At 34.8% G+C, this 13,771-nt stretch overlaps 2 protein-coding genes across 3 annotated transcripts; one reads left to right on the forward strand and one right to left on the reverse strand.

The window, feature by feature from the left end:
* Positions 1-483: 483 nt before the first annotated feature.
* Positions 484-1,633, reverse strand: LOC147385823 (TCP family transcription factor). 2 transcript variants are annotated; one of them, XM_086422473.1, is made up of 2 exons: positions 1,163-1,633; positions 484-1,024 (listed from the first exon to the last, which is right to left on the reverse strand). In XM_086422473.1, exons 1-2 carry the CDS (start codon positions 1,494-1,496, stop codon positions 810-812), a joined length of 549 nt encoding a protein of 182 aa, XP_086278599.1. In that variant the 5' UTR covers positions 1,497-1,633; the 3' UTR covers positions 484-809. The 2 variants fall into 2 exon arrangements, with proteins under 2 accessions (XP_086278599.1, XP_086278598.1); XM_086422472.1 differs by having other exon boundaries at positions 484-1,633.
* A 5,624-nt stretch (positions 1,634-7,257) lies between these two features.
* On the forward strand, positions 7,258-12,131 carry LOC147385824 (ruBisCO large subunit-binding protein subunit alpha). Its single transcript, XM_086423033.1, has 8 exons — positions 7,258-7,421; positions 7,976-8,153; positions 8,739-8,860; positions 9,519-9,726; positions 9,897-10,042; positions 10,158-10,464; positions 10,550-11,001; positions 11,623-12,131. The coding sequence occupies exons 1-8, from the start codon at positions 7,368-7,370 to the stop codon at positions 11,908-11,910; spliced, it is 1,755 nt and encodes a 584-aa protein (XP_086279159.1). The 5' UTR covers positions 7,258-7,367; the 3' UTR covers positions 11,911-12,131.
* The last annotated feature ends 1,640 nt before the right edge of the window (positions 12,132-13,771 follow it).

Here is a 13,771-nt window from a genome sequence, read left to right on the forward strand (position 1 = left end):
ATTTTGAGGATCAACAATATATACAATTCTTTTAGTGAGGTTCCAATCTTAGAACAATATATATTAGAGGAGTTCTAAGATTGAGATAAAGAGTAACAAAGTATTGATTTCCCTCATTAAGGTTAGAAAAGTCCAATGTAAAAAATGGTAGTCTCCCTTAAATTAAGAGAGATACTATTGTCACACAGTCGGTGTGGCAATAGCAACTCTCTAAATGGATAAACCTGGCGCACCAACTCCCCAACCGGTTGTATTCTTTGTGAGTGTGTGTGGTGTGGACCTTAGTCAACGTTGCTACAGTCACACACACGCTTGCGGTCGTCGACAACATGTTCCTCCAGATGTCCTGTGGGGGCCACCACAGAATCTGTCAAGACCCCCACACTAGTACTTGACCTTATAAAAAAAACACATCGATTATTCGTGGGTCCTACCCACCAATTCCTGTTCTGGAGCTACACCTCAGAAAGTCTCACTGCAATGTCCATCTTTCCTTTTAACACTATGAAAAGCTAATTTTGGTTAATAAAGGTCACCCATCTGATCACAACATAGACGTAGACAGACAACCTGAACCATGACTGATAGGGCACGTGGATGTGACTGACCAGATAGAAATCCAAGAAAAAGATGCAGTTACATACTATTTATATTTCTAAAACAGGGAAGACAACTACAACAACCACAACATGATGACTATGGTGAACGATTCCATGCTTCAGACATAACATACAAACCTACACCCCATCATTTTTAAGACCTCCACTTCATCCATCATTAAAAAAAAAAAAAAAAAAAGTTTATTATTATTATTCCTCAAGAACCTGCTCTTGGTCCTGTTGCTGCTGATGCTGTTGGAGAGACAGAGACTGCTCCCCTGCTGCATCTTCCATCGGCGACTGCAACAACAACGACGTGAAGGGCATGTGCCGGAACCCATTTCCGACCGAGAATTCAAATCCAACGGGTTGACACAAATCGAGTCGGCAAATCGGTTGTGCTGCTACTGCTACGGATTCAAACCCTGAAACAGACAAGAATCCGGTCGGAACTCGGTTCTCATGAACCACCGTTTCAACCGGTCTAGCTCCACAAGAAGTCGAAGAAGCAGGTGAAGACAGTGAAGGTGGAGAAGAAGAAGAAGAAGAGTGGAGGATCGGACCTGTAGTAGTGGAGACAGAGACAGATGGAGCAGTACCAGTTCCAGTAGCAGCGATGATGGACGGCTCGGCTTGACGAAGCAACCACTCAATCGTTTCTCCATCGGATCGATGACCGAGTTCACGAGTGAGTTGAAATATACGAGCTGCACATATAGCAGGAATACGGACTCGCCGGCCTCGTCCGTTAACCTTAGTGTGTCGATCTCTTGAAGTTGAGGGTTTGCGATTGCGATGGAGAGCGAGTTCGATTTTTGAAGAATCGGAAGTAATTATAGAGTTTGGGTTTGGTTGATTTGTAGGAGAAGTGTTGTGGGTGACCAAATCAGATCCCATGTTGTAGAAATCTCACAAAGAAGAAAAAGTTTCAGAGGAGATGAAACAGGGCTTAGGGTTTTATGTGATTGAGAGAGACAGAGTGAGTGAAGGTGTGGGTTTGTTGATTCTTTGAGCCCCACTTAACTAAAAGGTGTTGTTTGGGTCTCTGGTTGTGATCTACAACGTGTACGCATAAATACTCTAGTTTTTTAGGGTTACTTTACACTTTGTGCATGAAAGTACACGAGTCTAAGTTTAATGCGAGTCTCTCGCATGAGAAGCTATAAGGAGCTCCGAGAAATCGACACGTCATTCGTATCGATTTTGTTATGTTGTTAAATATAGTGAGTTTGATGTATATAATTGAGAAATACTTCATAATACATTGAGTTTCATAAATATTGAATTTTAATTGATAATAATAAATTTCATCATTTTGTATTACAAAAATCTTACCTTTGTTTTTCCACCCCTTTTGTGACTATAATTGGAATATGGTGACGCCAAATAAGCAATTAAGAAACATAAGTCGTTTTATTCAAATTTAGATGGCAAAATTACTAAAAGACCTTGGTGGAGTGAATTTTTTTCTTCTAATTAGTCCCTAAGTTTTAGGATTTTCTTTTAATAATTCATTTAGTAAATTTTTCTTTTCTAATCAGTCTCTAAATCCCATTCATCACATTTCCCACGATTGAATGTCCTAGTAGTTTGATCTCACTATTTTCTTTTAAAAAATTGGATTTTCGACATCCTAATCGAGATTTTGAGATTCCATTATGTCAAAAAGGATTTAAAAATAAAGAAGAAGTCATTTTCAAAGGGGTTTCCAAGCTTTTTGAAGACATGTAAAAAAATTGGTTTGAAATTATTCAGACAAGTCATTATCTCAAGTTATTAGTTGATTTTTCCATGTATTTTAATCAAAAAAATCCGAAAAACAAAAATGGGTGGATTTTACTAGAGTCGAGTTCAACAATAAAATTTAGTGAGCTAGACAATAAAAAAAATTGGTGAGTTCGATAATAAAAATGTTGACTTAGACAAAAAAAGTGGTGAGCTCGCCAATAACAAGGGACCATTAAGAAAAGAAATTTTTTTTACTAAATAGAATATTTAGAAACCATTCAAAACTTAGTGACTATTTAGAAAAAATCCCTCCACCAAGATCCTTCAAGTAATTTTCTTGATTTAGATAGTGTCACCCTCTATGTCATTCACATAATTTTCCTATTTTAAGCTCTTCACCCTTGAGGTTTACAAATGTAGTGGGTCCCAAATGACACATTAGTTGGAGGTGGGGTTACAACATGATTTTTAAATCCAATATTATATTTAGGATAATCCTAGAGGGATTTTTTTTTTCACTATGTTTCACATTGCATTGATGTGGTGACCATAGATGTATTTCCTTGAGATACGAGTTAAGAGCATCTATAGTTACGTGCGCACCTCCTTATCAACATAGTGTGAAACGTAATGAAAATTGGAGTCTTCCCAACATGACTCTTATATTTATCTCGTATCCTATTAATACCAAGTTGACTCACTCGAGTCACCCTTATTAATCCTTGGGATGGGATCTGAAGGCATGGTTATACGTTGGATGAATCATCCACATAGTACTTAGGTTTGTTAGGAAAGGTTTAAGGGCTGGATTCGTAGTGACTCTAGAATTGGTCACATCTTGACTCAAGTAAGATAAATCATTTAACTTGATTTGCAATTATTAATGTATATACATAGGCAGGGGCGGAGCCAGGATTTTGTTTTCGTGGGGGCAAATTACAAATAGAAATTTTTTTTGATTTTCTATGGGGCAAAGCAGTAGAATGTTAAAAGTTTTTGTGGGGGCAAATTACAAATAAAAAAAATTTCAAAACTTCTGTGGGGGCAAAGCAGTAGAATGTTAAAAAAAAATTTCAAATTATTAATACCTCCCTATTAAGTTTAGAAATTCTTGTGGGGGCAATTGCCCCCATTGTAAATCCGCCCCTGTACATAGGGTGGTGTTCGGCAACCAATGTTAGGGAGCCAACACGTTTGTAAGTCACGTAGGAAAAATGTATTGGTTCAATGTGGGTTCCCTAACGTTGACTACAGAAACTGTGTATATATATGGGAATGTTAACGTCCAAGACCTCATAGGGACGTTAGCATTCTCCAATACTTTTTTTTTTCAATAATACCCCTACCTATTTTGTCATTTAGTGAAAAAAGCAATGGTATATTAATCTTTTTATATAATAAATATTTATTTATGTAATTAATATTTGTCTTTTTTATAATAAATGTTAATGACATTTAATCTTTGAAATTAAATGTCTTGTTGCAATAAATGATTTGACAATCAATATAGACAAACATTTATTATATAAAAGACCAACATACCCCTATTTATTTTCACTAAAAGATAAAATGAATATAGGTATTATTGAAAAAATAAAGTGTTGGAAAATGCTAACATCCTCATGAAGTCTTGGACGTTAGCATTCTCCATATATATATATATATATATATATATATATATTATATATATATATATATATATATATATTTTTTTCATATATATAAGGTGATTAAAAGATGTTTAATGTGGATGCAAATTTTAAATCACTTTAATTTCATGACACATGTTACCTCAGTTTATAAACTTTAATTAATTAGAAAATCAATGCCTATAATTTTAGATTGCAATTAAAAATCAATGTCTAAAATCTTTTTTATACTAGTTATTAAGCTAATCTTAGAAAAATAATCAATCTCATAATAAATCACTAAGGTCCTAAAATCATAAATACCATTAATTCATTTATTGCTATGATCAAGCATGAGACTACGAAGCATATAATAAGGTCACACATGCCAAATAACACGACACTAGTGACACAACTTTGTGTTTAGTTACGTCTATCGAAGCTACATCTTATCGGAATTTATGATATTTTTTAATATACAAACAAACTAATCAATAGCAAAACTAAGAACATTGCAAATGACAAAAATATAAATTTTGCATTTTTATGATTTCTCACCAAAAATCTCTTGCAAAATCACATTTGAATATAACATTTTGTCATTGAATTGATTTACAAATACTGGTTGGCAAAAAGTAAAAGTTCAAAAATCTTAATAATAACCATTTTCATTATTATTGTTTACTTCTACACTTACTTCTCTTGCAACTATACTAATTTGATTGTCAAAGTCTATTTGAATTGCATCACATTTCGTCTCATACAGATAATGAAATAGCTTGAAAAGTGATTGGAATTTGTAGAAATTCTTATCTAGCTAGTAATGCCAGAGTGACTTCTTACGACATTGTGTTCGACATTGAGCTGACGTCAACGTGTGCACTCCACCATATATGATTATCACTCGTGTTTAGAGCTAAAGCATCTGTGGTGGAGTGTACACCTCCACGTCAATTAAGTGTCGAACACAATGTCAATACTATATATATTGCAAAGTCCTTCATCATCAACATTAAACTTTGAGGAAAAAATCGCTACTTATTTTCCACATGGTTTGATTATTACTAGATTTTATTGATTCTTTTATCATTGATCTAAATCAATGAGAAAAACCAAAAATGCCAAATGACTGCCAAAAATAAATTAGAATTTTTGAAGAATTTTTTGAGAAAGAATTTAATGGTCTATGCCATGATGTCGAAGATGGGGATGTAGTCTATTGAGAATCTTTTCTAGTTGGTTGTGAGGTGGGTTTGTTAACATGTTGGTTCTAGTCATGGTAAAACTGTTATAGACTAAGAGTTAAGTTTGATAACCTGGAAGGGTTGGCTTAATGGCAATTTTGGACCGATAAGCGATTAATGCCCATAGGTCGTGAGTTCGACACCCAGTATGAGCATAATTCCTTAGGGACCACTTGCTAGGATACACCCTCACTTACTTGGTGCGTGTGATATGTGGGCGTTGCATCATTGACCAATTAAAATTTTGAGACAAAAACAAAATTAATATATGAAAATACAAATAATTAGTAGATGGGAGAAGAATGATCATGCGTCCAAACTATAACCATTTTTTTCATGATGCATGAATTGTAAGAGCAACGGAAATCCTAAAACTAAGAGAAAATTGATTGAGAAAATCATTGAGGTTGCAAGTTCAAATAATTTTGTAATTGAGGACTTTAAAGACTTTAAATCCTAAAACTAAGAGAAAATCGATTGAGATGATTTGGATACGTACACTTAACGAAGACTAATTACAATCCTGACCAATAGGATTATACAAACAAAAGTTACAAACAAAAGTTACAAACAAGATAACGCATATACGAACTTCAATTCCGATAATGAAAGCAAATACATACAAATTTAGTTGGACCGGATGCGATCCAATTATGTAAGATTTTGGGATCTGTGACTTGACCCAGACCAATACTGATTTGGCAAGAACTAGATTTGATTGAATCCACCTTAAACCCAGTCCATTGATAGCCTTAAAACTAGAGGTGCAACTTGATTTGGTTTGGGGCAATATCCAAATCGAACCAACATAGGTCGATCCCACTAAATAAGAACCAGAACTTAATTAAATTGCCTATTCAACCAACCAAATCAAACCGGACTAGGATCGGTTCTATGGGTGATAATCTTAAAACAACTCGAAAATAACACAAAATTAATAGGTTTAGGTCAAGTCTAATTTGAGTTGGGTCATAATTGCGTCCCGTTTAGCAAGATTATTAAATAGGTTACTGATAAAAAAACAAATTATTGAATGGGTCAGGTTTAAGTTAAGGACGTCAACTTGTTTAACCTATATAAACCCATTTAGTTATTCTGTCATTAACGTATTGTTTCAATCATTAAGTATATGAGGTATCTCACACATCAATAATTATTTGAAAGTTTTGTAAGTCACCAATTTTTTTTGCAAGAATTCGATATAACTTTTTTATAATACAGTTTTCAAATTTTACAAAATATAGAGGGTGTATCAATAATGTATTTAGTCTAAATTTATCATTGAAAACTAGAGGTCGGTAGTGTTGGATTTCCAATACAATAGTCCATGTGAACGATGAAACTCAATTTATGTTAGTAGATATTGGTTTGTAGTTGTGTAACTTTAATTTTAGAAAGTGTAATGATTTTGTAACTTAACTTGACAAGGTAATTCAAAAACTCAATTGATGTATACCCTGCAAGAATTGTAGATTTTTCTCTTAGGATACACAACTGCACAACCCCATAAAACATGTGTAGTTATGTATCCCAAAGGAAAAAACCTATGATTCTTGCACATGCCACGCCAGTGGATTTTTGAGTTACCCTGTCAGGTTGAGTTGCAAAATCAACACTCTTTTAGTAATAGTATTTTATTTTTGATGGTGGAATTATAACTTATTTTTTCCAATTAAGATTAAAATTTTATTAAATAGGTTATATGGGTCGATTTAGATTACCTATTTAATAAATATGTTGGGTTTGGATTTAAGTTTTTTACATGATTATTAATCTATGTCATAACTTGCAAAAAGTATTATACCATTAAGGGTCCAACTCTTTGTTTGGTTTGGTTTTTGAATTGAAATCGAAGCATATTTATCGGTTATCCATTTTATTAATTCAGAACCGAACCGCAACTTGCTTCAAACCGAATCAAATCAATCTAAAGCGATCGGTTTGATTCGGTTTTGGGTTTGAACCGGACCAAGTTGCACTCCTGCTTAAAACCCTCGACGGTTCTGGAAGTATGAGGTGGAAGAATCTTCTGGAAGCCCCGACAACGGACTCACCTGTAATAGAAAAACCCACCCTTATCCACCCACACCAGTACTCCACACGAAACCCAGCTCTGTATCATTAAAACCCTATCTATCTTTGTTCTTCAAAGGTCTCGATTTCGCGTAATGGCGTCAGCGAGTGCTGTCTCGACTGCATCGATTCTACGCACTTCTAAGAGGGTATTCGACCTCTTTCTATGTCTCTCTGTGTTTCGACATTTTTTCTACTCGAATTATATTTGTTTTTTGTTAGTCTCTGAAAAAAACTGTAATTCTGAGGTCATTGTCGATTCCTTACGTTTGTGGAAGATTTTAGGGCCGAAAGATACTTCTTTAGATAATTGTTATGTTGAGGGACTGTTTATTTGTTTGATTTATGGTTATCGTGGTGTTCTTTTGATAAGTTTTGTTTTTAGCGCCGATAATTTCACTTCATTTCTGTAATTGCTGACGGAATTATAGGATGTTATGGCTTCTTTTTAGCGTTTCTGTTCTTGAGAGAATAAGCAGCGATGTCGTTGTGATAATTTAATGTTCTCTGTAGAATTTTTGTAAGGCTTTATTGATTCTTTGAGCTGATTTTGGTGTATTTAGTGATGCTCTCAATCCGTTTTGTTATTTGCTACACTTCGATTATTTCTTGTTGGGAGTCCGATTATGTTGTGTGTATTTTATGGTTTGTTATTTTTTGCGTTACAAATGATGTTTTATGATTATGGAATGTGTTGGTGTAGGAGAGTTTTAGGAGGGGAGTGCAACAGGGGCAAAAACTGCAGTATAGGTTGCCCAACAGAAGATTGACTGTACGTGCAAGTGCGAAGAAAATTTTATTTGACCAGGATTCAAGGACAGCAATTCAGGCTGGCATTGACAAGCTTGCCGATGCCGTAGGGGTTACCCTTGGTCCTAGAGGTATTATCTTTTCCTGTGTTGTCATTAACTCATTATTACGGTAACGTTGTTATTGCTCATTGTTGTTTGGATTTGGCTAGAGTATAATGGAGGAACGTGATTCATTTAGCTGATCCGAAATCTTTGGTATAAGGCTTTTTTTAAATTGTTGCAAGCTTTGTTCTATACTTCTGTGACTTACTTTTTCACAATTAAAACTAGATATATGAAAGCTCTCTCCGATTGAGGAATTGTTTCCTTTTTCTGTTAAATGTGATTAGTTAATTTGACCTTCAAGTAGGCAATTAGATACCTCTGTTGTAAAGTTAAGGTTTTCCTTTGGGTTGTGGAGAACAAGTTAATACGAATCCAATTTTAATTTTTATGGATCTATTATATTTTTCTTTTGAGACTCTGTACAGTTAAAATAACATCTGATATTAATCAGTGTTAAAATAGATACCACACACAGACTTTACGACCTCATTGAATTGTGTGTGTGTGTGACAGTGTGAGTGCACAAGTGGGCCTGTGTGCGGGCTTGTGCATGTGTGTTTGTTTAAGGTGTTGTACACATGTTTATTTTACATTTCTTTTATTTTGAAGGGAGGAATGTTGTCCTGGATGAATTTGGGAACCCTAAAGTGGTAAATGATGGGGTTACAATTGCTCGAGCTATTGAACTTGCAGATCCAATAGAAAATGCTGGTGCAGCTCTCATAAGGGAGGTAGCAAGCTCTTTCCTTTTATGTTGCATTTCTTTTCACAATGAAGTTTCATTAATCATTAATAACGTTGTGGTTCTGTTTACCAACAGGTTTTATTCTTTCATTTGAAATTATTTCTGTTGCGTTGAAATGCGCATTTACTATGGCTTTGCAGGAATAAATATATTTAAATGCAAATCAAATTTAAAACCAAGGACTTCTTTTGTTCTATCTTATCTGGTCTATTTCCCTTCAATTCCATTTTATGTTTTTAATCCAATGTATTTTTCGACTTATGGTGTTTATTGTTTTTATATTTGTATATGGGCTAGATGGGCCATTCAGTGAACTTGTTCCTTCATAATTTAACATTAGATGGGCTATGTTATGGTTTATCTTGCAATTGTTTTGTTAATTGCTGGTAGGTTTTCCTGGTACAAAACGAAGGTTGGCATAACTGATATATCATTACTGTCTTTGGTAATTTCTAAAGTTTGGTCTCACAGATATTAGAGCGTTAATTTAATTTGTATCTATTTTCATTTAGTTCAGTTTTTGTGTGTGAATGGTGAATTCTCATGAGCCATTTGTCCCCTCGAAATTAAATTGAAGTGACATTGAACTTTGGAATTTTATGGAAGATCTACATGTACCATTATGTTTTGCTTGTTGGATGAAGGTTGCCAGTAAAACTAATGACTCTGCTGGTGATGGGACAACAACGGCATCAGTAGTTGCACGTGAAATAATTAAGTTAGGCCTGTTGGCTGTTACATCTGGTGCAAATCCTGTCTCTATCAAGAAAGGGATTGATAAGACTGTTCAGGGGTTAGTGGAAGAGTTGGAGAAACTAGCAAGGCCTGTCAAAGGTCGTGATGATATTAAAGGTATTTGGCTTGAACCATGTTTTAATAATTTTCTTTTGTACATTAAATAAAGATCCATTCTCCATTCTTAATACCAGTACAATATGTTATTGTTTAAAAAAAGAAAAGAAAAGTGCACTTGGCTAGTTATCTATTTTGCATTGATTGTATTTTGTTGGTATGCATTACAGCCATTGCTTCTATCTCTGCTGGCAATGATGAAATTATTGGGACAATGATTGCGGATGCAATCGATAAGGTTGGGCCTGATGGTGTGTTATCCATTGAGTCTTCGTCATCGTTTGAGACAACTGTTGAGGTAGAAGAAGGGATGGAGGTGTGTATCATCAATTCATCATTTTGTTAAATATCAAATAGCATTTGTTTTTGCATGTTTTTCTACTTGTTTTGTTTCATATGTGACGTAGTTCTCTTTGGGGCTACCTTTGTAGATCGACAGGGGTTACATCTCCCCACAATTTGTTACAAACCCAGAGAAGTTGATCACTGAATTTGAGAATGCAAGAGTTTTAGTGACCGATCAAAAGATATCAGCAATAAAGGACATAATTCCTTTGTTGGAGAAAACAACACAACTGAGAGCCCCTCTACTTATCATCGCAGAAGATGTCACAGGGGAAGCATTGGCTACGCTTGTTGTGAACAAGTTGCGTGGTATACTTAATGTTGCTGCAATCAAAGCACCTGGTTTTGGTGAGAGGCGAAAGGCTCTGCTTCAGGATATTGCAATTTTGACAGGTACGTTCATTAGCTTCTGGAAGTAATTTTATTTCAGTTTGTTTGGATTGGTGCATCTCTAACTGTAAATGTCCTCATTCTTAAGGAGCTGAGTTCCAAGCTAGTGATCTGGGTTTGCTGATAGAGAACACAGAAGTTGACCAGCTTGGTTTGGCAAGAAAGGTGACCGTCACCAAGGACTCCACCACCATTATTGCAGATGCAGCAACCAAAGATGAGATTCAAGCTAGAATTGCTCAAATAAAGAAGGAGTTGGCTGAGACAGATTCTGTCTATGACTCTGAGAAGTTGGCTGAGAGGATTGCCAAGCTGTCGGGTGGGGTTGCTGTTATAAAGGTGGGAGCTGCTACAGAAACTGAGCTCGAGGATCGTAAGCTAAGAATTGAAGATGCCAAGAATGCCACTTTTGCTGCCATAGAGGAAGGGATTGTACCTGGTGGTGGTGGTGCCTACGTCCACCTCTCAACATCTGTCCCGGCTATTAAGGACAAACTTGAAGATGCAGATGAACGGCTAGGTGCAGACATCATTCAAAAGGTAAATGACAGTGTCTTTGCTTGCTATATATTTGAGTAAGATAAAATGGGGAACATGAATAAAAAAAAAAGCAAAAAACAAAAATTCAGTCTGGTAGAGGACACCCTCAGGCCATCTGGGATGAATTATCCTTCACAGCAATTAAGAATGAAATTTAAGGCGTCCGATTTTCTCTAGACCTTGTACATGTACATAGGTAGTTAACAGCATAATGTGCTCTGGGCTCGTCAATCCTAAACCATTTAGCCAAAAATCAGCCCAATCCAACATTCTCACAAAATCACAGATCTCAGGTTTCCAGCCATAGAAAAGCAGCAGAAAAGGTGAATTAGTTATCGTATTGGATTGGTCGGAAAGTGGCTGAACTCTCAAGTTTTGGCCTTTGAACATGATAATTGGGAAGATTATCCTGATCAGCTATGCTCGGAAATAGATCTAGTATATTTTTATATATGGCTATGAATCTTTTAGGTGTTGAATACAAGTTATGTTCAGCAAAATAACTCCTGGTCCTACAAGCCAGGACTATATGGTGGACGTATTTCTCTTTAGGAAACAAGGCACACTGTCATTTGGTATTTTACTGAATATCAATCGATATTTTTTTTTCTTCTCTTGAAGGCATTGGTAGCACCGGCTGCTTTGATAGCTGACAATGCTGGAGTGGAAGGGGAGGTGGTTGTGGAGAAGGTGAAGGCACGTGAATGGGAGATTGGATATAATGCAATGACAGACAAATATGAGGACTTGATCGAGGCTGGTGTGATAGACCCAGCCAAGGTGACGAGGTGCGCATTGCAGAACGCTGCGTCTGTGGCAGGGATGGTCCTGACCACACAGGCCATTGTAGTGGAGAAGCCTAAGCCCAAGGCACCCGCCCCTGCATCTCCTCAAGGCCTTACCGTTTGATTTCTCTCACTGAAAAGTCTCTACTACCCTTACTGGGTTTTGTTAGTTTGTGGATTGTAATTCAGAGAGGTAAGGTGAGTTTTACTTTTAACTGAAGTGGTATTAACGCGGGATTTTTTTTCTTCTATAAAATTAGATTAGCAAAATCTATTTGTATCTAACTATCTATGTCAAAGCAGAATTTGCAAATAAATTCCTCATCTCCCTAAGAATTTGCAACACTTTCCATTGAAGTATTTGTAATTCTGGTATGCTTATTGTGATTTGTGAGTGGTTGGGATCTAACATGAAGAGATTCTGACCTTGTATTGTCTTGAGCAGTATCTTAGGTCTTGTATATCTTCAAAGAATCTTGGGCTCTAAGGAACCAATGTCCACAGGATGGATATGAGTGTTACGAGTCTAAAATTGAATAGGGGTGTCAATTTTGATAAAGAAATTTTTTGTTATAATGATTTGAAATATATTTTTTTCTTGATTTGTTGCCCCCTGTCGATTGTGTTTTTGCTTGCTTTTTTCCTGTTTTCTTTGTTGATTTTCTTTCTTGTTGTTAGGGGCCATCTCAGCCTCCCATTCTTCTTTTCTTCATTAATATAATTTATATTTATCAAATTTTTTTTTTTTCTTATTCGATTTTTAAGAATTGAAATAGATGGGTACCCTTAATATTTGGCAGTTTTGGATTCATTTATTTTGGAATTGGACCTGAAATCTAACTAAATGGGGGTGTTAATGGGCATCCATCTAACCAAAATTGAATTGGAATTAGGAATCCGAACCGAGGTTTTGGATCCCTTTTTATTGGAATTGATTAGAACTAGGTCTAAAATGAAACCGAACAATTCATTATCATTTCTTTCAATGCCAACTAATTTATTTTGTCATTTCTTTCCATACAATAGATGATTTAAGGTATTTTTTATTTTAAAAATAAATGGATGCTATATAAATTTTTTCAATTTTTGATATAAGTTATCAATTGAAAGTTAAAATGAGTTATTCGCCTAAAAAATTATTACTTTTACAAAAGAAAGACATTTATTTTTGAAAAAAAATAATAATTAATTTGTATCTTAAGTGTAACATAACAAATTATGACTAAGTTAAAATTTTTGTTAATAATATATTAATTTTTAAATTTTTTTATATTTTATTATAATGATTTGAAATATTTTTTTCCTCATTCGATTTTTGAGAGTTGTAACCGATGGGTACCCTTAATATTTGGCGGTTTCGGATCTATTTATTTTGGAATCGGACTTGAAATCGAATTAATATAATGGTTATAATTTTAAATACCTTAGGAATCAACCCATTGACACCCCAAAAATTAAATTTATTCTTCATTAATTAAATATAATAATCAGGTTTAAATGGATAATGTAGAAAATCCTAATCGAATGGATAATCACAAGGATTGCAACATGGGCAGGTTGGACTGGTAAACCAAGGTTCAACTCAAACTCAACTCAACCTAACCATCAGACCTAAGCTCGTTAACCCAAGCGCAACCTGAGCTTGATTTTCTAAAATTAGGTTGAGTTTAGGTTAGTCCGAATTAGTAATTTTGGACAATTGGTCGGATTGATCTCGTTGAATAATTTTGATTTCTCTTTTATTAACAAATACATTTTATATTTTAAAAGAGATATACAACATCAAAAACAAAATTACTATTAAATAAAATCTCATACAACCTTTGAATCCATCCTTTGAGAGAATATTTAGACAAATCATAATAAGCCAAAGTTCATATTAATAATAAGTAATTCTCCACAAATTATAACAATAAGATAGAATAAAAAAAATCTATAATTAATATAAAAATATTTATATATTAGTATCTAGCATCGGATTTGGA

This window comes from Akebia trifoliata, chromosome 14 (assembly GCF_017979445.1).
Source record: "Akebia trifoliata isolate Shusen 1 chromosome 14, ASM1797944v1, whole genome shotgun sequence".
NCBI lineage: Eukaryota > Viridiplantae > Streptophyta > Magnoliopsida > Ranunculales > Lardizabalaceae > Akebia > Akebia trifoliata.